General features: G+C 41.6%; 1 protein-coding gene across 1 annotated transcript; it reads right to left on the bottom strand.

The window, feature by feature from the left end:
- Positions 1 to 129: 129 nt before the first annotated feature.
- Positions 130 to 21,798, bottom strand: stox1 (storkhead box 1). Its single transcript, XM_061790659.1, has 4 exons — positions 21,283 to 21,798; positions 4,286 to 4,438; positions 1,386 to 3,804; positions 130 to 483 (listed from the first exon to the last, which is right to left on the bottom strand). The coding sequence occupies exons 1-4, from the start codon at positions 21,611 to 21,613 to the stop codon at positions 330 to 332; spliced, it is 3,057 nt and encodes a 1,018-aa protein (XP_061646643.1). The 5' UTR covers positions 21,614 to 21,798; the 3' UTR covers positions 130 to 329.
- Positions 21,799 to 24,430: the final 2,632 nt, after the last annotated feature.

The raw sequence follows: 24,430 nt of genomic DNA, 5'->3' as shown, positions 1-24,430 counted from the left end.
GAAAAAATGCTGAAATTTGGCCAATTGTTGGTATGTGGACACTGCTTTCTCCAAACTAGACTTCATTATAATTGTGGAAAAATTAAAAACACAAGACTGTTTAACATATACACTTTTATTTGTGGTTTTCAATTCCTACAAGAATAAAAGGCACAATTTAACCCAAGAGAAAATGTATGCAAAACTATACATGGTTAACCCATAAATGTTGGTACGCAATGTTGTTTAGGAACTTATATGGCATATCATATTAGAAAATATTTACAAATATACATGCAAACATCTGTACTGTTTTGTTGCACCGAATTTGAGATTTTCGAGGTTCCTTCTTACACGTTCATGACGGGCGTGAGCTGCAGCAGCGAGCTCTGCGGTCGAATGGTGCTGCTTTTGGAGTGCAGTTTGTCCAGGTTCTGTAGGAAGCCCCTCCTCTTGAGACCCTCCAGAATGACGGTGTTGCTTGAAGCCAAACTTAGGTGGGTTCTGCGTGGAGAAGGGTGGGGGACAGATGGACATATTTGATTACAAATAAATCAATCAATTGCATAAATAAGGCATTCCCACATGGAAGGCTGCCTAGTGAGTTCAAATCATTTTCTTTCTCCGATTTGAAATTTAAGCACGGCGGAGCAATTATACGTCATTATTAAAATGATTCCCTGCTGTCCAAATATTGGACGTTAGCGTTCATTACAAGGTGTTTGTGCAGCTTTATTGCCTTTTACTTTTTAAGGGAAGAAACACAATTTGGTGAAAGGCCAAATGCAGTAATGCAGCCTGGAGGTCTAACCTCTCACTGCAGTGTTTATTTTTGCCTGACTGACTGCAACGGTCTCTGGGAATGCTGTTCAATTCTGGTGTGCAAATGGATAAAGACAGAGTATAATGTGCAATTGAAGTACCAGCTGCAATATCAAGTTTTAGCTCACATTTAGTTTCAGGTTGTAGCAGTTTGAGTAATTTCAGATATCCCTGGTCTCAGAAGTTGGGTATGCACCTAGTGACGATTGGGCCGAATTTGAGCAATTTCGTAATTGTCTGAGTGATGATTCTGTGGTGTGTGTAAAGAGTGAATATTTTTGCTCAGAAACATCGGCCAACAATCGTAAATGATAAACCTGTTCAATATTTGCAATGGCAAATCCTTATGTGGGTGGTCAACACTGAGTTGGGCTGAGCCACAGACTCTGCGATTGTGACGTGCACCGCCACGATAGAAGTAAATACGAAGTGACCTGAAGCTCACGCTGCTGCCGGACACAAATAGAGGAGCAACTAGTTGTGTTGAATGTTAACATCGCTAAAAGTCAGTATGTGTGTAGTCTGCTTAAGTGAGCTTGTAAGTAACACTATAAGGATCACGTAAACAGTAGACAGCCACTTACCGTGGAGAATCTATCCCACTGTCTCCTGTAAAGCTCTGGTTCTCCACCAGTTCGACCGCATCTCCATTCTCCATTGCCCTGGGCCCGCTTAGACCACCTCTTGGGTTCTCATGGTAATCCTCTCCTTGTGCTTCTTTCACTTCCGCCGCCCAGTGAGCCGATTCGCCGTCCCCCTCGTCTGTAGACTTGCGGACAGTCTCTGCGTCTGATTCCACCCCACTTGCTGGGCAGTAGTCAAAGATGCTACTGTCAAAGGCCTCCGGAGGTGCAGGGCAGTCGCATTCAAGGCTGGCCTCTTGTAATCCTTCCTGGACCAGGGCTTCTTTCCCGGATCTTGGTTCCTCTTGAGGCGATATAGCACTCTGTTGAGGATGCTGACGTCCCCACGTGGTTTCACAGAGTCTGCTGGGGCTCAGAGAAGCCTCCCTCTGGGTGGCTGAGTGGCTGTTGATGGAGGAGACTTGTTGATGGGGAAAGCTGGAGTCGTAATAGTGACCGCTGGATTCCTGACACTTGGATTCGGTATTGTATTGATGGTAGACTAAGTGAGGGTGAAGGTAGTTTGGTATAAGGTCCTCCTCATTCAAGGACAGGGAGCTGCAGGTATCTTCGTCCTGGTGATGGTCTGCTCTCTGATAGAGTCTGTAGTCATCTTCGGTCTCTGTTCCTGGGGTAATGTCATCAACTACTGGCTCTACCACACCCAAAGTACCTTGCTCTCTAATGACAGTGATTGTTCTTACGTCCTTTGCGTGATGACGTGTTGAAAGCTGATCGGTCTTCTGGGAATCGTCCCTTTGCGTTTTGTTTAGTCTGAGCGAGTGCTTCCGTTGTAAAGAGGTTTTGGGCCAGGCCTGAGTTGGGATTGTATTGGAACTCGTGTACTGATGCATGTTTGCGAGGCCATTGTCCAAAGCTTGGTTCTTGCCATCTTTCAGTTGAGGTTTTTCCCAGCTCTCCGCTCCGCTTCCTTCCATCCGATGTCGAATCTTGTCATCGATCCTCAGCGTGCAGCTCTGTGGATAAGATGAGCTGTAGTCCGGCGGCAACTCTCCGCAAAGCTTCAGGTCGGGTTGCAGCAGACGATCGCAATTGGCATCCCTCTCCTGGTCGCATTTGTCTTCAGACGTGGGGGATTTCGCCATATGTTCTGCTTCCGCTACACCCACCTTGGTCCGATGAGAGTCCCACAATTTGGAGCGATGACACGTTCGTTCCTTCCTCCCCGATGGCCTGCCCTCTTTTGGTTTTCGATGATCCCAACTGACTGCAACAGGGAGAATTCCAGGTTCTGGAGTATTGAAAGGGTTTTCAATGCGTTTCTTGTAAAGCGATATAGCCTCCACAGCATCATCTGCTTTACAGGGTTCATCAATTGGGATTTCCACTCGCAGTCGGGTGGGGATCAAATCTTCCCTCTCTGGATAGACATTGGCACATGCAGGAAGCCTGTTCTTGATCCTCTCCCGTTGCTTTTCTTTGGAGGAGTGCACCCGCCATTTGCTACGAGAACATTTCTGAGCAGATCTTTTTGCTGACCTGGAAGAGTGGTGGTGGTGCCTCGGTTTTGAACTTGTTAGGAGCTCTGTTGACATACCCTTGTCTACGCCTTTGTCCAGTACTTTGTCCGCGGCCTTCTCCTGCCTCTCGTCTAGCTTCTTCATCAGAACTGTGTGACGTGTCAGGTTGTCAACCGTCAGTTCAGGGTTTATGCGCTTGATGATGGCGTGCTCCAGGTCGCGGGGTAAGTTATTGAGGTCATCTTCGTCTCTTACTGGCCACTCCTCGGGTGGGAACTGCCCTGAAAACGATGCATACTCCTTCTTTGGCTTCTCTTTTTTACCGCCGTTCCTCCGGAACAAACTGAGACCAAACTTCCTGCCCGGTTTGCTGTCTTTCTCTTTGCGGGCAACACCGTTGATCGTTCCTGTGGTTTTGCTGACGTCGCTAGCCTGGCAGTCTGCCGTCGTGGAGGTGGACTGATGCTGCACCGAGGGCTTGTTATCCAACGGTCGAGGCCACTTTAAGCTCTTGGCTGTGCACTCGCTGACGGAAACGGAGACAGAATGCTGATCGGGCACAGCAGATGGAGTAAGGGCGGGCGGTAAGTTAGTGGCGGGCTCACTGGTGGCCGTCGGGAGCAGGCTGAAGCAGCTGCAAGACTTGCAGTGAGCCGCCGAGGGCGTCTGAGTGCTCTCCACACAGATGTCATTGCTCAGAAGGTAAGTAATAGGAGGTGAGGGGGGGTCGTCTGCTGAGCCCGAAGTCCACCAGGTCTTCTCTTTGGCCATGTTGCTGGTGATAAAATAAGTCTGAGGTGTGACGATAAAGTAGCCCTCACCCGTGTGGTAAATTTTGCGCTCCTTGATCAGAGTGCCTAAGGTATTGTAGAGAATGTCCTGAGTTGGGATGGTTATCCCTAAAAAGCAGAGAGAGAGATGTTTTAAAGATCGGTTTAAGAACTTGAATAGTCCTGGGGTTCGCAGTTTACGGGAGAGTTCCGTTCCTATGATGGCGACGTAACCTCAATTTGTGTGCACAGTAATTTAGAACACCCTGTGTGTAGTCTATCACCACCAACTCTTCAAGGCCTTAAATATAAACCATTCCAAAAAAATCAAGTACAGCGGAAATGAGAGTACCCCCTTGTTCAGTGTGGTCATGTAGTACTAGGTGCTGTGCAACCTAGTTCATGACGCAGTTCCTATAGAAGGCCATTTATTCACTATCCTTAATATCCGGCTTAAGGTCCATGTACTAGTACTAGTACACTCTTTGTCCTCATTAGTAAGGCAATTCAGTGCGCCAGTAGAACGACTGCTTCTTACTTGTAATGTAAAACAACAGGACTTTGGTAAACCGTGGACTCCCTATACTTTTTAATACTTTTCAGCGCTTACCTGGATGTGATCTGCTCATGTGATTGACGAGAGTCTCCTGGCTGACGATAATTTGGGACGAGTTCATGTCCGAGATGACGGAGCACAACACCTCCGCCAAAGGAATGAACTGCGACTGGGGGACGGGGGACATCTGCAAGGGGGACAGGTCGCCTGGAACACATCACAAAAAAAAACCAAAAAACAGCAGATTGTGAGTTAGCGCAGGTGTTATTGCACACAACCACACCTAAATTTTGTCCGCTAACCACTTCTTAAGCCCTCACCACAGTGGTCTATTTACTCAAGCTACATGAACCGCGAATGTCTGGCTGTTACGGACATTCCACCAGCGCCAGGACAAACCACAGAATTCCAACGCTCCCACAGCAGTTGACCGCAGGTCGCATGCTGAGCGGATCGCGTATCTCGCCCCGTGTCTCATCAAGACTCCCGTGTCACGGGGGACCCTTGGAAAAACATCACCAAAGAACGTCTCGGCATATTTTGTCTTCTGTAGTCTGAAACTGGTTCATTGCAACGTTGACCACACCACAGCTCGACCGACTCACATGGGACGTTGTCGTCTCAGGGAACCCGATAGGAACACCCACGGACAGAATACATATAGTACATATTGTGCTCAGATTGGTTTGAAATGCTTTTTTAAAAAGTGACTTTTAATAAGTTTCAATGCCCTGAAAGCGAAACCTTTTATTCTAAATATGGTGTTTCTATATTGCAGTTTCATCCATTGCGGATGGGTCTGGAACATATCCACCGCAATAAAGCGGGGGCTCACTGGATGACAATTACCCCGGGTGAATCATTAGACACGACAAAACACCCTAAAACGTCGTGAACATTAGGAACGCTAACTTCACCGTCGACATAGTACAAGTCGGACTCAAGTTAATCAATGACAGCTCATAAATGTACTCAGGTCAGCGTGAGTGTACAAGTCAAAAAAAAATATTAGGAAGAAAAGTCAAAATAGTGGAAAAATCAAAAGTATTGGTAAATAATTCCAAATATTAGTACATAATAAAAAATGACAAATATTAAATGAAACATTTTTAAAGACAGCAAAATATTGAGAGTAAAATAAAAATATTACAACATAAAATAAAAAAGATTTAAAAGACGACAATTAAATTGTGCAATTAAAAATAATGATAGAAAATAAATATATTTAAATAGAGTGGACTGCCACTATTCGCACGGGATAGGGACGAGGCTGGACCGCAAATAGCGAAAATCTGCAGATAACTGAAGTTGATTCGAATTGTATAATATGATAATCATAATCCCCAAAACAAATTTACAACAAAAATAAATCCATTGATAGGTGAGTCCGAGGGTACCGAACCTCGAGTATGCAGGGGTCCACTCTAGATGACAAAAAATACAAACATAAGAAATAATGAAAGAATATTAAAAAATTGACAAAAACAAGCTTAAAAAAATACATATACAGTATATCCCAAAAACGTCAAAAACAGTAGACACAGTACAAAACGATTGACAAAGGTACTAAAATAAAGAAAAAAAGTTGACAAAAAATACATCTGGGGAAATTTTTTGAAAAAGTACGAAGCATATTACCATAGCATATAGCGATACAAAAACAATACTAAATTATAGACAAGTGACACTTCATGAAGTCTTTTAGTTTAAAAAGTTATATTTCTCATTAAATTATTTTGTATATATATTTGTATATTTACCATTATTATTATTATTTGTTTGTAATTGTTTAATTGATTAGGTTTGTCCCGCGACCCTGGTGAGGATAAGCGTGTACATCACTTTTGTTTCAGCTACAGATGTTTTTTTTGTTTGTTTTCTTTTTTAAAGTGCTCTAGAAATAAAGCTGAACTGATTTGAGAATGTACTCTCATCGCACCGCTATAGAAAATGATACGTTGAGCAATTTCCGACAGGCGCGTTCGCCCATGTTTCTTTGGGTTTCCACTTGACTTTCATCTTAAACATGTGCCACATGGCCCCCAAACAGCAAAGCTCCCGCTTGACGTAAACTAAACATTTACAACTGTCGCATTTGAACCACTTACGCACAAGACAGGGGAAATAAACAACATATCACAAAGTATCTGTCATGGGAGCGCATACTACTAGCGCACGAGTGAATGAAGTGTCTTTTTTTTTTTTTTTTTTTTTTTTTGATTGTGCAGTGACATTCTAAAAATCATAGATGCAAAAAAATTACACAGCTATTGTGGACTCATAGAACTTTGTGCTTATGTAAGTAAAAACAACACAATTAACAGCACTTAAAGCTCATAAGGCTCACAGATGGGGGTCTTTTTTTTTTTTTTTTTTTTTTTTTTTTTTTAATCAGACTGATCCTATGACACATGGTAGGATTGTAAAAAAAAACAAGCCCCCCCACACCTCCCTCACAGGACATTAATGTGACTAAACCTCAGAGCGGATATCTCAATATGGCTCTGCCCGGGCTCCTCATTGTGCTGCGCTTCCTATAGGAATGTGATGCATAGGAGCCACACACTGTCAGATGACTGTGTAAATAAAGAGGGGAGTGGGGGTAGCGTGGGTCGGGGTCAGCAAGATGGTGCTCAGAGGAGAAGCTATACACCAATTAACATCAGAGGGATCAATAATCGGGATCAAACAATCCAATCTTTTCCGAATGTCCTCATGCTGCTCTTCCACTATTCGTATGAAATCAACCAGGGATTGGAATAAGCCATTTTTGGTTTTTTCCCAATCCTAGAACAATTATCTGGGCAAACTACAAATATAGTATGCTGAAAAAAAAAAAAAAAAAAAACATTAGGAATAAATACTTTTCAAATACAACATTATGACAAAATGAAAACAAATCATTAAAAAAATGTTACCAAAAGAAATAAAAAATATTGGCTGAAAATAAAAACATCTGAAAAAAATAAACATTTATACAACAAAAAATAGAAGTTAAAAATAATTCAATCTGGAAACCCAAAAATAGTATTCAAAACCTCAAATATTAGGAAAACAATTAGAAAACTATAAAACATATATTACAAGAAAAACAAAAGCTTGAACAATAATACAAAATATTTGAAAAATACACATTTGATAAAATACAAATGAAAAAAAAATACATCTGGAAAACAAAACAATATTAGGAATAAATACCTGTATTGTACAAAAAAAGAAAGACAATTATGCCCACAAAATAGATAAAAATGCCAAATATTTGACAAACAAATTACAAATATTAGATGAAATATAAAAATATTGGACAAACTATACACAAAATATTTTAACAAAATGGGAGAAAATAAAAAAAACTAATGCGCGCTAAAATTACAGTTGTATCTTCAAAAATATACAAAAGGGAGAGGAATGGATTAGGAATAAAAAAAAACTACACAATACTATAAAATATTTAACAAAAATGTATAAAATACTATTTTTTAAAAAGGTGCAAATATTTGAAAATATACCCAGATATCTGGAAAACAACAAATACGTTGTACACAAAAAATATTAGGAACAAATATTAAAAAAAACATTTTTAAACTCAATAATACAAAATATTTTACAAAAAAAATACAAAAATATTTAATTTAAAAAAATCAATAGTAGAAAAAAATAGATGAAAATGCACACATTTGTTAAATAAAAAAAAATAAACATCTGGTATAAACTACAAAAATTGTATACACAAAACAAAACTTAAGACTATAAAAATACAAAACACATTACAAGAACATAAAATAATATTTGACAAAAAATAAAAACATTTGAAAAATCCATGTATGTATTTAAAAATATACATAAATACCTGGAAAACTACCAAAAAAAAACATGGTTGTTAAAAATATTGTTAAGAGAAAAAAAAAATCTTAGACAATAATACAAAATGTAGTAATAGTAAAAAGGCAGTCAGATACTTTGTGCAGTTTGTTTCCTTTCGTGTCACGGCGGGGAACGGCTAGTTTATTGAATTAAACCCGAACAGGCCCGACAAGCCAGACATTTGCGATTGTGCGCGTCCTCTCTCCGGGGGGCGGGGGTTCACACTTTACTATGCTTGTGTAATCCAAGCACGGGCCACGCCATTCTACTCTTTTTGTCATACACAGCATGAATACGCTGTTCGCTGGTTGCCATGGCAACAGCAGTGTCAGCGGGCAGACAGTTTGGGTATCAAGCCGGGGATTAAGCAAGGGAGACACTTCGAAAATGCCTTTACCTGACTTTGTTGAAGTGAGGGGGGTGGAATGGAGCTGCATTATGCGCAACGTTTCTTGACTCTTCCAGATGTTAATGGCACAATGATCTCTAATCCAAAAACCAAAGAGGTCTACATAAGTACTTCAATACCGCTACACTGATGATGAGATTAAAAAAAAAAAAAAAAAAAAAAAAAAAAAAAAAAAGTCCTGAATTTTCCATGTGAGAATAAACTGATCCCATGAGAGTGAACGGGAGGGGAAAAATGTCGACCTTCTCCTCTTATTGAAGTCTTCTGACCCTGATGAGTGCCACATGGCTGTTTTGGTAGCTGCCGCATGAGTCTCATTTCATCACTCAACTCTGACAATAAGGCTCCGACATGGTTCAATAGAATCGCAGAATACAGCGACTGACCAAAACAGCATGACATGTTTCCAACATTAAAAAAAAAATAAAAACTCAATATCATGTGAAAAATATAAATGTTTTAGAATAAAAAAACAAAAGAAGTACAAGAAAAAAACTATTTAATATCACATGATATGAAACTACAGGCAGCACGGTGGGTGACTGGTTAGAGTGTCTGCCTCACGGTTCTGAGGACCGGGGTTCAATCCCCGGCCCTGCCTGGGTGGAGTTTGCATGTTCTCCCTGTGCCTGCGTGGGTTTTCTCCGGGCATCTATGGAGGTCTAAATAGCCAAAACATGGGACCCTTAATGAGGAAAAATAGCACTCCATAATATTGTACAACCCCAGTTCCAATGAAGTTGGGACGTTGTGTTAAACATAAATCAAAACACATTACAATGTTCAATGAAAATCATGTTCAACCGATATTTAATTGAATACACTACAAAGACAAGATATTTAATGTTCAAACTGATAAACTTCATGTTTTTAGCAAATCATCATTAACTTAGAATTTTATGGCTGCAACACGTTCCAAAAAAGCTGGGACAGGTGGGTGCCATGATTGGGTAGAAAAGGAGCTTCCCTGAATTGCTCAGTCATTCACAGGCAAAGATGGGGCGAGGGTCACCTCTTTGTCAACAAGTGCGTGAGAAAATAGTCGAACGGTTTAAGGACAATGTTCCTCAACGTACAATTGCAAGAAATTTAGGGATTTCATCATCTAGGGTCCATAATATCATCAAGAGGTTCAGAGAATCTGGAGAAATCACTGCATGGAAGCGCCAAGGCAGAAAACCAACACTGAATGCCCGTGACCTTTGATCCCTCAGGCGGCACTGCATCAAAAACTGACATCAATGTGTAAAGGATATCACCACATGGGCTCAGGAACACTTCAGAAAACCAATGTGAGTAACTCCAGTTCGGCGCTACATCCGTAAGTGCAACTTGAAACTCTACTATGCAAAGCAAAAGCCATTTATCAACAACACCCAGAAACGTTGCCGGCTTCTCTGGGCTCGAGCTCATCTAAGATGGAGCGATGCAAAGTGGAAAAGTGTTCTGTGGTTCGACGAGTCCAATTTCAAATTGTTTTTGGAAATTGTGGACATCGTGTCCTCCGGGCCAAAGAGGAAAAGAACCATCCGGACTGTTATGGACGCAAAGTTCAAAAGTCAGCATCTGTGATGGTATGGGGCTGTGTTAGTGCCAATGGCATGGGTAACTTACACATCTGTGAAGGCACCATTAATGCTGAAAGGCACATACAGTACAAACATATGCTGCCATCCAAGCAACGTCTTTTTCATGGACGCCCCTGCTTATTTCAGCAAGACAATGCCAAACCACATTCTGCACGTGTTACAACAGCGTGGTTTCGTATTAAAAGAGTGCAGGTACTAGACTGGCCTGCCTGCAGTCCAGACCTCTCTCCCACTGAAAATGTGTGGGGCTTTATGAACAGTAAAATACGACAACAGAGACCCCGGACTGTTGAACAGCTGGAGCTGTACATCAAGCAAGAATGGGAAAGAATTCCTCCTACAAAGCTTTGAAACAAGCTTTAGACAGTTGTTTGGCTGTTTTAAATAAACAATGTGTAATTATCTTTGTTTTATGTTTAATTTGAAAGTAAATTTCAACTAGGAGTGGCAATAAACAGCTTTTTCTTCAAAGAGTTGTTTGCCATCTGCCGTTGTGCTGCTTATGGTGACGTGTGTTGAGTTGACTTCCACCACACAGCGCTTGTATCGCAAGTCTGTGCCTGCATGTCAAAGCTAACAATTAGCCAAACGACAGCTCATATCTCGTAAGTCTGTTCACTCGTATCTTAAGACACCACTATTTATTTTTTGGGGGCAATTTGTTTTTCCTTTGACACCTTACATTTGAAAACAAATGTGTACTTTCTACATGTTGCTTTGTCATAATAGGCTTGGGGTTTTTTTCCCCACAAAAAAAGTTGCATAAAAGTACACATTTCAGAGTCTGTATTTATTTTTGTTTTTACTTTAATAAGGAAATTGAATCAGAACCCCTACTTTTACCAGTCTTTTTTTTAACACGTATCTGTACTTCTACGTGTACAGTACATAGTGTAAGTAGTTCCGCCACTTCAGGATCAACCCCCCCCCCCCCCCCTCAAAAAAAAAAACTCCAAGCCCAACGTGCATACTTTCTGTAATGCGCCGTTGTGTGTCTGCGCAGGACATTTCCAGACTTTACGAGTCTTTCATGAGCGCACTGATGCGTCTCTCGCAGCCAAAGTGGCCTCGTAAAAAGCAAGAGCGCCCAAAGCAATAACGTGGCTCCAGACACAGCAACCAAGGGCGTCCCGACAACATGAACACAACTCGGAGAAGTGACGTTAGCACGGATGCTAATGGTAGCGCAACACGTACGGTGTCCTGGCTGGTCCACCGCCATTTGACCCTACTAAAGAAGGTGATATATAGTCGCAAAGGGAATGATGATAAGAAATATTAAGTCATTAACACAACATGCACACAACTCTGAAGAATATTAGCACTGATGCTAATGCTAGTGCAATATGAGACATGTCCTGGCTAATCCGTCGTCACTAAAGAGCAGTAAAAATTAGAATTTTTGGTCGCCATGGTAATAATAATAAATAATAATGAGTCCTTAACTAATCTGGTGTAATATCAACATGCATACATTTCTGAGCAGTGATGTTAGCCCTGATGCTAATGCTAGCACCGGGGCTAATGGTGCACCTGGCTGGTCCACTCTTTTTATAGACAACTTAGCAAGGTGGTCGGCATGGTAATGACAAGTAAAAAGTAATAATACCATTGACATGCCCACAACTCAATAGTGACGTTAGCACCAATGCTAACGCTAACACAATGGGTGTCCTGGCTGGTCCGCTACTATTTAAGACTACTAAAAAAGGCCATTATGGTCGCAATTTCAAGGAAAAGAAGTCCTGAATCAATTCCATTAAAATAATATATAAACCTGAGTGGGGACATTAGCGCCAATGCTAACGCTACCACAACAGTAGCTGCGTTCTGGCTGGTCCACTATCATTGGAGAACACTAAAAAGGCCATTTATGGTCACTCGGTAATGAAAAGTAAGTCAATAAGCTAATTGCATTTCTATAGCACTTTTCACAGAACGGACTCACCAAGTGATATTAGTAATAGTAATACAAATATGTTCTTAATCCAAGTTGGTGTATCCTTAACATAATTTTGAAGCCATTACAGTTTGCTCTTTATCTACCACTTATTCACGCAGGACGCTGACTTCTGTTAAGGCCTACTTAAAAACACATACGATAACTACTTTACTGTTTATTGATGGATGTAAAGCGCTTAAGAAATAGGAATTCTTCGCCCTGCTCTGATAAATATATCAGTGGCCGTGATAAAAATCAACTGATTTTTATATATTATATATATATTTTTAATATTAAGCGTCGGTACGCCTAATCACTGTTAAGGAAACCGAACCGGGACGAGCTCAAAAGAAAGTCGGGAAAAGAATAACTAGTAAAACAACCCGACTGAGGAGTTTGGTGTTGTCCTCTGTCGCCATGGAAACCTTCAGTGTGGTGGCAACCAAAGCCAAAGAAAAGGGAAGAATGCTCAGTAGGCTTGCATTGTGGCAATCTCTAACTACACAACAGCCTTTCAGACTCACTTTGCAAACCATTGACATTCTGCTCAAGCCAACTTTAAAGCCATAAAGCAGCTAAGTGTGAAGAGGACTTCCCCCCCCCCCCCCCCCCATTTTATTGGCCCACTGCATATTCTATAAATAAAAAATGTAACTAAAAAAGTAGTCATTTAAAATCTATTAGCAGAGGGACTATATCTATAAGCAGTCAGATGTTAAATTGATCCTCACAGGTCCAGAGCGCTGGCCCTTGATGACATCAGCATTATTCTGTCGTCTGACTGGTTGTTGAGAAAAACATATCTGTTGTGATTTGCACACATTAATACATCTAATAACCAGCAACTGAGTATGATGTATTATATTGTGTTATTACATAAATAATGATTTTGAGCTGCTCCAGATAATATAGTCGTGTGCTGTTATATTGCGTTTTTGTACGGAATTGAGAGTTTCTATAATTGCGACGTAATAGTGGTGATATTACGCGGTTGGATTATGTCGTGTTTAAGTCTCCACTGAAGGTACCAAATGCACGGCCTGCCACTGACTTCACCCAATGCAAAAACCCGAGACCTGAAACAAGACAGACTTGTCTTTGAGAGCTCAGTGTGAAACGTGATACTATTGCATGAGCGTGCACGGGAAGAGGGGGGTGGGGGGGGTGGGGGGGGGGCGAGAGACAGCGGCAGACAGCAGTCATAAAATACCGTGGATTTTTTATTTTATTTTTTTTTAAATCCGGGTTAGTCAGTCACAAGTGTTGCATAGATGATTTCACTTCTTCCACCTTTTGGAATAAATTGAAGTTCTGCCGAAGGGAAAAGAGGTTGGGGGGGGGGGGGGGGGGGGGGGAGAAAAAAAAATCCCAACCTTTGCAGTTATATTATTAGCATTGGCCCTCAGTCAATGATTCCCTGAGTTCCAATTCATTCGCAGCCCAGTCTAATCACTTCCTTGTCAACTCACATCAGAGCTTCTTCCCCCCTTTCTTTGAGGAGTTGCTGAAGGTCAAGTGTAAAGGATCATCTTACACCTAAATATTTATTCAGCATTCCCCCTATTTTCACCTCCAACCTGAGTGTTGGTGTGCAAGATGCAGACTACACGCACACCCCCAACCCCGACCCCCACCCTAATCCCCTTTAATCAAGAGTGATGGTCCTCATTGGACACAGATGCCGACCATTTCCTTTGACTTTTACCAGCCTCTCCTTTACCAAGATAGACTCCATCAAATGTTCTACACATTCAAAGTATAATCAAGTACAATAGTAGCATTACCACACTTGTAACCCAAAACACTCATATCTGAAATCAACGTTCTCCATTAAAATGAATGGAAATGCAATTAATCCGTTCCAGCCCCCCCCCCCCCCCAAAAAAAACACCAAACTTTTTGGGGGTAATGTGCTTTAATAGGAAAACTAGCACCCGACAGTATTGTACTTTATGAAGAATGTGCAGTAATAGGCTAATTAAATAGAATGTTAACACACAAACATTATTGTGCATCATGATAATTCAATAGACATTGTGCTGCTCATTCCGGTGTATGCTCCTTGGCCACCAGGGGACTGTATAATACATACAGTCATACTACATGTAGATAACATTATTAAAAACACAAGACTGTAGCAAATAAGATGCAATAATATTAGTTTTAGTTGATTGCGGAGGATAAAGGATATATGCAAATGAGTACTGTTATATGCTCATGCTGCATGTGTTTCGATCACTTGCCTTCAAATGTATACACAGCGGGGCCCCGCTATTCGCCAGGGAAACCAGACCGCAAATAGTGAAAGCCATCAAAATTGTATTGGGTAAAATAAATACATTTTAAATCCCCCCAAAATCTGGAGTTAACGGGGATATATCCCCAATATAAGCGTTTTCGGGGGGGGGGGGGGGGGGGGGGGGGGGTTCTCACACAAAGATAAAAAAAAAAAAAAACATTTATGTATTTATTTATTTTTTTAACCATTTCCTGTTAATCTTCTAACACTTGCGTGACCGTTAATCGTGTTAAAACTGCCCATAAAGTTAATAAAGGAACAGATTTTTTTTTTTTTTTTTTTGTATTCCATCGTTTCCCAGTGGAAAAACCAATAGTATCGACACCGAATCCTGTGTATATAGTATTTTTGCAAAGCTGGCGCACCTCGCTGCCATTTATACAAACATACAATAGTGTCAGGAGAGCCAAGGGTGTTTTTATAGTCAATTTACCATAATATACTGTTGCTAAGTCATTTGTCAGGGGTAGAGTGAGAATGAAAACAAATCCTACGAGGGAAACCCCAGCTGCTGCTGACATGGTGCACAAACTCCTCCACTGTTTTTATTGGCTCTGCAACCATTAGGATTCTTATTACTATTACAGTACACCCCCACTGTAGCGCGGTTTATCCTTTACGTAATAGTCGTCGTTCCTACCAATACAGTGAGACGGACACAGTGAATATAAAAACAAAATAAAAACATTCTGTTAACATGCCAGGTTTTTGTGGTGTCCTAGAACAGCTGAACTTTATTTGGGGTTAATCAGAGGCACTAAATGGTGGCAGGTGTGTGTGCTGACTAACAGTGAACGTGTTTGAACATGATTTCTGAACACAGTCAGTTTGTAACTTAACCAGCAAGTGTAACTAAGTCACGAAAGCAAAGTAAGCAAAAATGTCAGGAAAAGCCTACTCGAACAGTTGAACTTGATGTGGGGTTAATCAAAGGCACTTTAAATGGTGGCAGCTGTGTGCTGACTCCCATTTAACATGAGTTTGGTGAATGTGATTGGTTAACGGCACTTACCAGCCCAAATTACCCCCCACCCATACATTATTTTATGTAGATGAAAATGTAGTCAAATATACAATATATAACTGCTTCAAAAAAAAAAAAAAAAAAAAATCAAACAAAATTCTCATGCAAATAGACTTTAGATATGGTTTTCAGTGATTTTGTGGAAAATTATGGAAAAAAAAATATGCCCTACCCTGACTAATGTTGGATACTGTATGGATGTTTGCTTCTGAAGCGACCTGACCCGCGGCAGCTTGTTAAGAATGCTTTGACCTCTGACCTGCGGTGCTCAATTAGGATGGCGCGAACCACTTTAAGGCCCGGCGGCAGACTGTAGGGGGCTGTCATGGTTAATAAGCTAACATCTGGAAGAATGATGACCATTACTGGAGCACTTTGAGACGGCGCTTTGTGTGAATGTGGGACACTTTAGGAGAAAAGCAAAGGGTAGGAGAGATGAGAAGAGAAATCCCGGGAAAAGTGTTAACAAAGCATTTCAGGAATGCTTGGCTAAGCTAAATCGCTAAGCTAAGCTCACATCGGGGGTTGTACGAAGATAGTTTTGCCGTAGGTGGGACACAGGATACCGCATTACACCACGCTTCTAAAGCCGCATAAATGTTTCAGCTTGGAGAAGAAAGAGGCTCAATAATGCAGAAGCAAAGTGCAGCAGCTAGCGGTTAGCACCTACAGAGCTATTTCTTTCTACTCGGTAGAGATATGAGGGATAAAAACGATGCAGGTTATCAAGCCTTCGAAAAGCTAGCGACTTATGCTAGCAGGGACGTTAGCATCAGAAACTGTATGATTCCCCTATTTGGAAGCGGGTAAAAAAGACAACAACATACTTCAACAAAGGATTGAACACAAATGGTTCAGCAACATGTAGACAAACAATAGAACAGTACTTACAGGCAGATATTTATCCCCTGTGTAGAATGGCTAATTTTACTGCTGTACTGATGAGCTCAGAGAGGAGTTTAGATGTTATTATGAATGCCACTTCTCACTACAATATGACTGGCTGCTGCAAAGCGGCAAGAACTGCCTAGAACTTGATTGTTCTTATAACGCCTCAATAAATGGTACATCACTGTGTCTGCCTTATACTGCCCCTAAGTGGCCAAGGTGGGCACTTCAGAAGGAGCAGCATTTACTAATTGATGCAGTAAGACAAAAAAAACAAAAAACGGTTTAATTCTTTGAAATTCTATTGAATTACGTCATTACTGTATGTTTTCAGAAAGTACAACAATATAGTTATTTTTCCTCACGGATTGAATTAAACGCAAGGCACCTATCTCCATCATTGAGTACTAAATAATTCACAGTCCGTACACGTTTTCAGCAATTATGTGTAATGTATTTGAATACAAAAATCTCGGAAAATCTTGAAAAACAAATCTTCACTTCGGAAGATCTTATGACTCCTGTTACTTTGACTACTGCTGTATTCAAGGAAAACAAAAGGGAAACCGTAACATACCGTAGGCGCTAAATCCTCTCTGCATTCCATTGAAATGTATAGACAAACATTAGAACGAACCGCGACCCTCTCTGGTTGCTAATAAAAACGATTCTGCTTTGGGAACGTGATATTATTCTTTAGGCAAGCGTGAAAGGGAAGAAAAAGACGACAAGTTGCGTGTTCCCGCTCGGATAACGGCGATGCAGCAAGTCAAACTTCCCCTCTCGGGCTCTCTTTCCCACGTTTTTAAGATTCCACTGAGAAGGCTGTGATAATTAAATTGAGCTGTGTGTCAGACACCATTATGGATCCCCTCGCTGACTTGACCTCCTTCCTGCTTTCGTACACGCCAGAGTGTTTTTTTTGAGCGCTTGTTATCATGCTATTGTCTCTTGTGAGGCCACAGTAACACGATAGCTTTTGGCTAAAAACATGAGGGCCCCCCCCCCTTTTTTGTCAAAACATTTGCAAGGCAGTGTCGGGTTCTTCTACTATTGTTTAGGCCGCAGCCGTCTTGGTCAAAATGGTTATTTATTGCCAAGGCGGCGCCAGTCAAAGTGTAATCTTGTCCTTTTGGTGTTGTGCAACTAGTCACAACATGCCCCGATGCGGCTTAGCGCATTTAGATAATTAGATGCGTGGGAACATCGAATTGGCGGGTCGACATGAATGCCCTCCATCCCGCATTGATACTTTTTCCACGCAAGACAGCAAACAAGTAAAAAGGCAGAAAAGCTGCCTTAGACAGCCATTGTGTAAAAAATAAATAAATACAATTTAAAAAAAATGTTGACCCAAGTACCACCTAAAAAAAAAAAAAAAAACTTTCACAGGGCGGTCTGCCGTTTGGCAAACTAGTAATTGAGTGCCGGCCGATCGTCTGTGAGGAGGCAGGAAAGCAGCTCATTTCCATACAAATTGCTGCGTTGGAGGATCCGGAAACATCCGTCTGTTGGCCTCAAATTACATGAGTAACTTGTGTGCATTGTGGCCGCATAGTAAGGCGTTTAGTATGTGCTTGTGTGCCCGATTGTTGTCTATGGGAGCACAAAGTGTCTCACATGGGGATGACATGTCGAGCACCCCCGCCCTCCATCAGCCATCGCATCCCGCCAGTTGTGAGGTCTCCCTTTCACATTCCTCCGCAACCTGTGTTGAGTGTGTGACACTAGCTTTAAAGCAACTCAAAACTGTTGTTTAGGTCATCATTCGTTTACATGAAAAGGGAGTTTCAGATTATTTAACAAGCGCTCTCAAAATGGAGTTGTTTTTTTTTTTTTTAATAAATTATACCGTTATCATTTACATCTTAAATGCTAAGAGTCGTCCCTCCAAAACAAGCAAAAAGTGCTTGTTTGTTTACGAGAAAATGTCATTTTCCTAAAAAGCATTCTGAAGGAGGAATTTCTTGAAAATGACACCGTTTATTCTTTCGAGTCTGTGCAAACTGTATTGTTTTGTTCATTTACATCAAAACAGCATTTTGACAATGGTTCTCAGGGTGGAGGTTTCTGAAAATGACGTTAACGTTTACGTCGAAATACTGAAAACTGTGAAGATGGGTAAAAACTGCTGTTTTGGTCATTTGCCTACGACATTTGACAAGGGGTTATTGTTTACATCTAAACGGTACTCTCGTGAAAACGGATCGTTTTGATTATTCACTTACATGAAGACGTCATTTTGGAGCCTGAAAATGTCAAGATTTGACAAGGGTTCCCGAAGTGAAAGTTTGACTAAATAACGCTTTTATTGTGCAGCAAATCAAAGCTGTTATTTTGGCGTTCGCTCTGGCGATAACGTCGGACTCCGATTCACTATCTTCCATATGCATGACAAACTACACTATGGATTCCTGATTGTAAAGTTTCAAAACATGAAAATAAGATGGTGTATCCACTCACAAGGCTATCATTAAGGTTAAAAACAACAGACGGGCCAACTTATCATTGAACTCGGGGGGGGGGGGCGACGTCACACGTACAACACAACATCAGGCGATAGGAAACAGACTTTGGTACTATTCACTGGGACCGGATCGCGCAGACTGTATTACAAGGACAAAATGGGGGAAAATGTGTGCTGGTGGTCACCGGTGCTCAGGACAGGAGAGGACGTTGGTTTAAGGCTTGCTTGAGGTATGTTCGCGTACTTTGAATGCGATACGGCTCGCAAGCAGGCAACAAAAGCTTATGTAGCCTAGCAAGCTAGTGCCAGCACTAACGGCTGTACGTAAACATGCCGCCGTTCTGTCGAATCGTGCTCTAAAGTTTCGGTGTGGGTGAAGTCATTTCATTCCAGCAAGTTAGCACCCATTATTTCTGTCATGATGTAATGTTGGTTTGACCTGTCTGATTAGAATACACGAGCTAACGACGAGAGCAGTGATTTGCAACCTTTATGGAGCCAAAGAACATATTTTACAATTGAAAAAACTCACGGCACACCAACGAAGAAAAATGCCACAAAATGTGAATACGTTAATTACTGTATGTACTTCCTGTCATCTAATGGAAGACCATTCATTTGTTCTGTCTGTCACTATGCCGCACTGGCATAAATAGATGAACAAAGATGCATTATTTATTGTAAATATAATTTTGGGAGCATTTAAGTACACAAGTACATACAGTAAACGAACAGGTCATTTAAATAGACACATTGCTCAATCTTGTGATCGGTTATCGTTTTTTTTAATTCGCTGATCGACCCCAAAAATCCTGATCGTGTAAAGCCTAATGAAAATTTTGGTTTTTTTTTTTTTTTGGGGGGGGGGAAAGGGTAATTTTATGGCTTTGACACCTTTTTGTCAAAGTTGTAAACGCATGTTGAAGTGCCAGTGTGAAGCGTCATAAAAGAATAAAACTTGACGGAACACAGAGAGACGATCACAGTAATTACACTGCGTACACAGTATACAGGTAGGTACAATTTATGAGTCTTCCAGTTACGAGCCATCATTTGGTCAATTTTTCTTCTTCGTCTTGCAAAGAAGGGCGGGTTCAGTGAAGGTACTGTAATGCCTTTTTCATGTGGGCAAGGAGAGCCACAGTCGCGGAAGCACTTTCAGTCGTTATTGAATGAGAAACGCTCGAACATGCTAATGCAAAATGAGAACACTGACAAGGAGCCGCTGTAGGCCACAACTCACGCCCAGACGCACTCAACCCGACTCCACCTCCTGACGTCACTCACTAGGCCGCGCCCCCTTAAAGGCACACATCCAATATACGACTACTACAGTATGTATAGGAATGACACTTTAGAAAACCAGTTTGTTTTACTGTTTTATACCATACAGCAGTGTTGCACTCAAGACCACACTATCCAAGACTTGCCTGAGACCAGAACGAGACCAAGACTTTTGCGAGAGCAAGACCGACACAAGACCAAAACCGTAAAAATCCATTTTAAAAAAACCATGACAAGGTCGAACAGTGACAGAGCATTCTCGATCATTTCAAGTTTCTTTTCAATACGTTTGACAGCCAAAAACACGGCCTGCAACTCTTTCAAAGTGCAACATGCAAAAAAAAAAATAATAATAAAATCTCAAATCTTGATTTTTATTGCAAAATATACACCTTCGTATGTATGTTTAAAAATGAAATGAGAGTGTAAAGCTATTTTACAAGTGCTGCTAACGGTTCAAAGAGTGGGGAAAAATAGCCAACGTAGTTGATGTGGCGTAAGCTCCAGCCAAAGTATTACACCGTTAAAGAAGTTGAAGTTTATTGTCAAACTCAACACAAAAACAAAGACAATTACTTGTTACGTATTTAAAGAAACCACACAAAACTGAAAGCTCGCGAGTTTAATGCTAAAATATAAAGGCAAAAAGCCATCGATGTGCTAACGAAATATTGACATCGCGGCGTTACACGCCTTGAAGCAACAAATATTTGAACACAAACAGTGCAGTAAGACATGTAGACAAACAAACCATCGCCATCCATTCTTCAAACTCTGTGGAAAAACAAATATTACTGCAGCTTACTGAGCAATTGTGACAGTCGTTTTTGTATATATTTGCATGCTGCTCCCTGGTGGCCGAGGCGCAAACCCCTGAAGGACCCGTACATATTCTATTAAATTATTTCATAATGCGGTATGTTCTTTTTAATCAAGTACAGTAGTGAAATATTTTTTCCCCTACGAAAAAAAAACAACCATTTTTTTAAAGATATATATTGGGATTTTGAGTTCACAGTGCAGTTACAGAATTAAACTGTTAAGTCGGGTCAGAAGTGTCGTTCAGGTCCAATTTTTGACTTTCTTGTAACCTTTTTTTCCCCCTATATTTAGGCACAGTCTTAATGTTGTTTGTTACAGTGGCAAACAACAACATTAGACATACTTTTTCGGCCCCAAAAAACCCATGATGGTACTTGGAGAGTTGAGTTTTTTTTTTGGAAGCTGGTAAACTAGTCGTTCTGAAACGTTTTGGAAGCACTATCGCAGCGTGCCGCGCTCTTACCCACGGCTCTGACGACGAAGCCGGCGGCCGACTTGAGGGCTCTTCTCATCCACGCTTCCCTCAGCACCTCCAAGCTAGCCGAGCTTCCCTGGATAAGAAGCACCGAGTTGTCCATCCAGCCCTGGAAGCGCACCTCGCCCATCGCCCTCACCAGCCGCTGATTCCAGAAGCTGCGCGTGTTCTGCGCCTTAAAGTCGGCGAACACCTCCAGCCCGGTGGCGGGGCTCCGGCGGCTCTCCTCCGCCGACTTCTCCTCGTCGTCGGGGCCGAAGACCACCGCGAGGGAGGCGGCGGCGGAGAGCTGCACGATCCGCGGCGGGTGGAGCGACATGTCCCGCCGCTCTCCGCGCTCCAGAGGGCCAAGAGTCAAGGCGACTGAATTGGACTTGCAGCGTTGCCCCCCTGGAAGCACAGCCGGGGAATGCACCGAGAGGAGAGATCCTCCGCTGTGAGGAGTCCTGAGATGAGTGAGGGAGAGAGAGCCAGACGACCGAGACCAGAGGAACAAAAGAGGGGGAGGGAGGGAGGGAGGGAGGGAGGAAGGAAGGAAGAAAAGAAGTGGGGGGGGCACACACACAGGTGGACCTCCCACTGCTTGCAGGTGTGCATTATTTCCTATCATAATAAAAACATTAACAATCATGTCAATTTCAAAGGGGACTGCAACCTTCCATGTCAAATAAGAAGAATGAAAGTGTATTGAAAATGTATTCTGTTTCAACTGCAATTTAAAGTGCTAAACCAATCAAATGAATGCAAAAGGTTTTCTACACTGGTGACTACTATATATTTCACTACAATGTAATCATTTCGCTTTTCAAAATATTTATACTTTTCAAATGTTGAATTTACTTCGAAATATTCACATTTCTAAAACAAAACGGAACTTTTAAAACAAAGAAAATGGCATTTGTAAAGGCAGTATTTACATGTTAAATGTAAGTATATTTCAATATGTACATTTGTCGTTCTTTGAAGAGTGGCTTGAAGAAATCTTTTTTTTTTTGTGTAGAATTGCACATCATCTTGCCGAGAGCCCTTCTTAATCATTTTGTTTCCCCGCTTGATTACATACTGCAACCACTCCAAAGAACACATCGTTCAATGAATACATCAAACTCTGGACACAAAATGTCCATCGCTATCTTTATAAAAAGATAACATTTAGGACGCTGCTGTCAACAGATTGTGCAGGCGTATTCAGCGCGTTGGCCGACACGTGAGCCAAATTACACGTCCATATGCCACTAAAAGATATAAAGTCAGTAAAGCTAATTTCCAAATGTCAAATATTTGCATTTGTTCTCCTGCAGCAACTTGTTTCTCATTACAACATATTGCCTCTAAAATAAGAACCACATCTCCCCCCTTCTACGTATCAGACGATGCTTTTAGTGAAGGCCGCAGATGGACGCACACCTCGTACATCACACGCTCAGAAAGCTTTTTTGGCTTTTACTTTGAAGCAGCGCTCGGGTGCCCGGGAGGCCCCCGGGTTCCATTCTGCCTGTTAATATTAACAGGATATTGAGCTTCCTCTGCACATGAAAAGAACACACCAGCAAGGCCAGCAAGATTGACTATGTCGGCATAAAATCGTGCAAAATCACTTAAAACTAGAGGACTCAGTACCTCTCAAGGCACACCGCACACCGAGTGGGCGTGACCGAACGCCACTGAAGTGGACCACCGCGGCGAAATTAGTCGGGATTCCTCACCGTACACCAAGCGACTGAGCACCCAACATCTACCAGAGTGCTGCACCATGTATCCAGTTTTGAGGCTGCACGTACAAGATACTGTTCTGCGTGATTTTTTTTAATTGAACCACAAAAACATGGTGCAATTGTCAAGACAGGAGCGGATTGCCACAAAGAGAGAAAACATCTATATACTGTATGTTAGCCACTCATGAGAACTAGTTTCCAAATCCCTGCAGACTGCACAATCGTTCCGTCGATGTTTTATCCCTAAAAAGTATATTTAAAGTACAACTGCAACCATTATGCGATGATCAAATTCATTGACCACTATTTTGAGCAATCGTTTAGAGACATTTCTCCTCAAACTGCCCAACTCCTCTCAGCAGTAAATATTCTCAGATTGATGTAATCCTTTGTGAAAGCAGACTGATTAGCTTTGTGTTGAAATCACAATAAGGCATTTGCAAACATCTGCTTTTACTTTGGAAAACAATGATCAACATTTGAACCCGTGTTCTGACATTACGGACCAAACCCGTTACCGAATCATAATACATTTTTGTTTGTGCCCTTTCCCTATATTCAAAAACAGGACTTTACTTCAAATTAAAGTCCCGTTTTTGAATATAGGGATTATTATTATTTTTTACACACTTCCTAAAGATTAAAAGCAAATGTATTGTGCTAGAAAGTTAAATACAACTGAAATGTCCTTGCGCCGTGATTCTTTCGCATGCGAGAACTGCCGCTTTAGATGCCCACCAGTGCGGTGCCGAATCTTTCCAGAAATGTGACTTCAGAAGTTCCACTGCAAATTATTTTTTTCCCTTGGACGTTTATTCTTCCAGAAGTTGATTTATATCTTGGTTATACCTACAATAAACCATTCCCGACTCCAACAATTGGTGATTTCCTGCATGGGAAACGTGTTGCCGTTGAAAAAATCCAAAGTAGATCAGATATGCGGTAGAAAAACACACACAGCATGCATGCATGCTGTACCGATTATTAGGGAATATGCATTAGGAGGAAGTTAGCAGAACGGTTCCCATTGTTTGATACGAACGCAGTCCAGATGAAAAATGTTGTTGGACAATATCGCTTGGCCGTCGGGCTGGACCCACGCCGCAAACGTGGTGTCTTTCTTCCCAAATGTTTAGTCTGCCGGTGGGAGCGATTATCAAGAAGCAAAAAGTTGAGCCCTCGGTTAGCATAATTAGGGCAAATCCCGCACCCCCGGCCTGCCCATTTCCATACGCTAAGTCGTCTCAGGTGTTCGCGTGGGGCCGACGGCCTTGATGTGATCGCAGCGTATATTTGGAATGTGATCACTGTGTCACTGACTCCGGCTCAAACATCTGGCCCTGCTAGGAGAACTTGGCTCTCGGGATCAAATCAAAACACCCCGGAGGGCTTCCTCTTTACCACCGTGCCAGGAATGAATG

This window comes from Phyllopteryx taeniolatus, chromosome 11 (genome assembly GCF_024500385.1).
Source record: "Phyllopteryx taeniolatus isolate TA_2022b chromosome 11, UOR_Ptae_1.2, whole genome shotgun sequence".
NCBI classification, from domain to species: domain Eukaryota; kingdom Metazoa; phylum Chordata; class Actinopteri; order Syngnathiformes; family Syngnathidae; genus Phyllopteryx; species Phyllopteryx taeniolatus.
Note: the sequence above shows the minus strand (reverse complement) of the source record. Positions and strands in the feature narration are given on the sequence as shown.

Excerpts from the sequence above, each read along its gene's own strand:
- stox1 (XM_061790659.1), bottom strand. The coding sequence starts at position 21,613 with ATGTCGCTCCACCCGCCGCGGATCGTGCAGCTCTCCGCCGCCGCCTCC. Across the intron at positions 4,439-21,282 it reads CTTCGTCGTCAGAGCCGTGG|GCGACCTGTCCCCCTTGCAG; the intron begins GTAAGAGCGCGG and ends GATGTGTTCCAG. Across the intron at positions 484-1,385 it reads AGTGGGATAGATTCTCCACG|AACCCACCTAAGTTTGGCTT; the intron begins GTAAGTGGCTGT and ends TTCTCCACGCAG.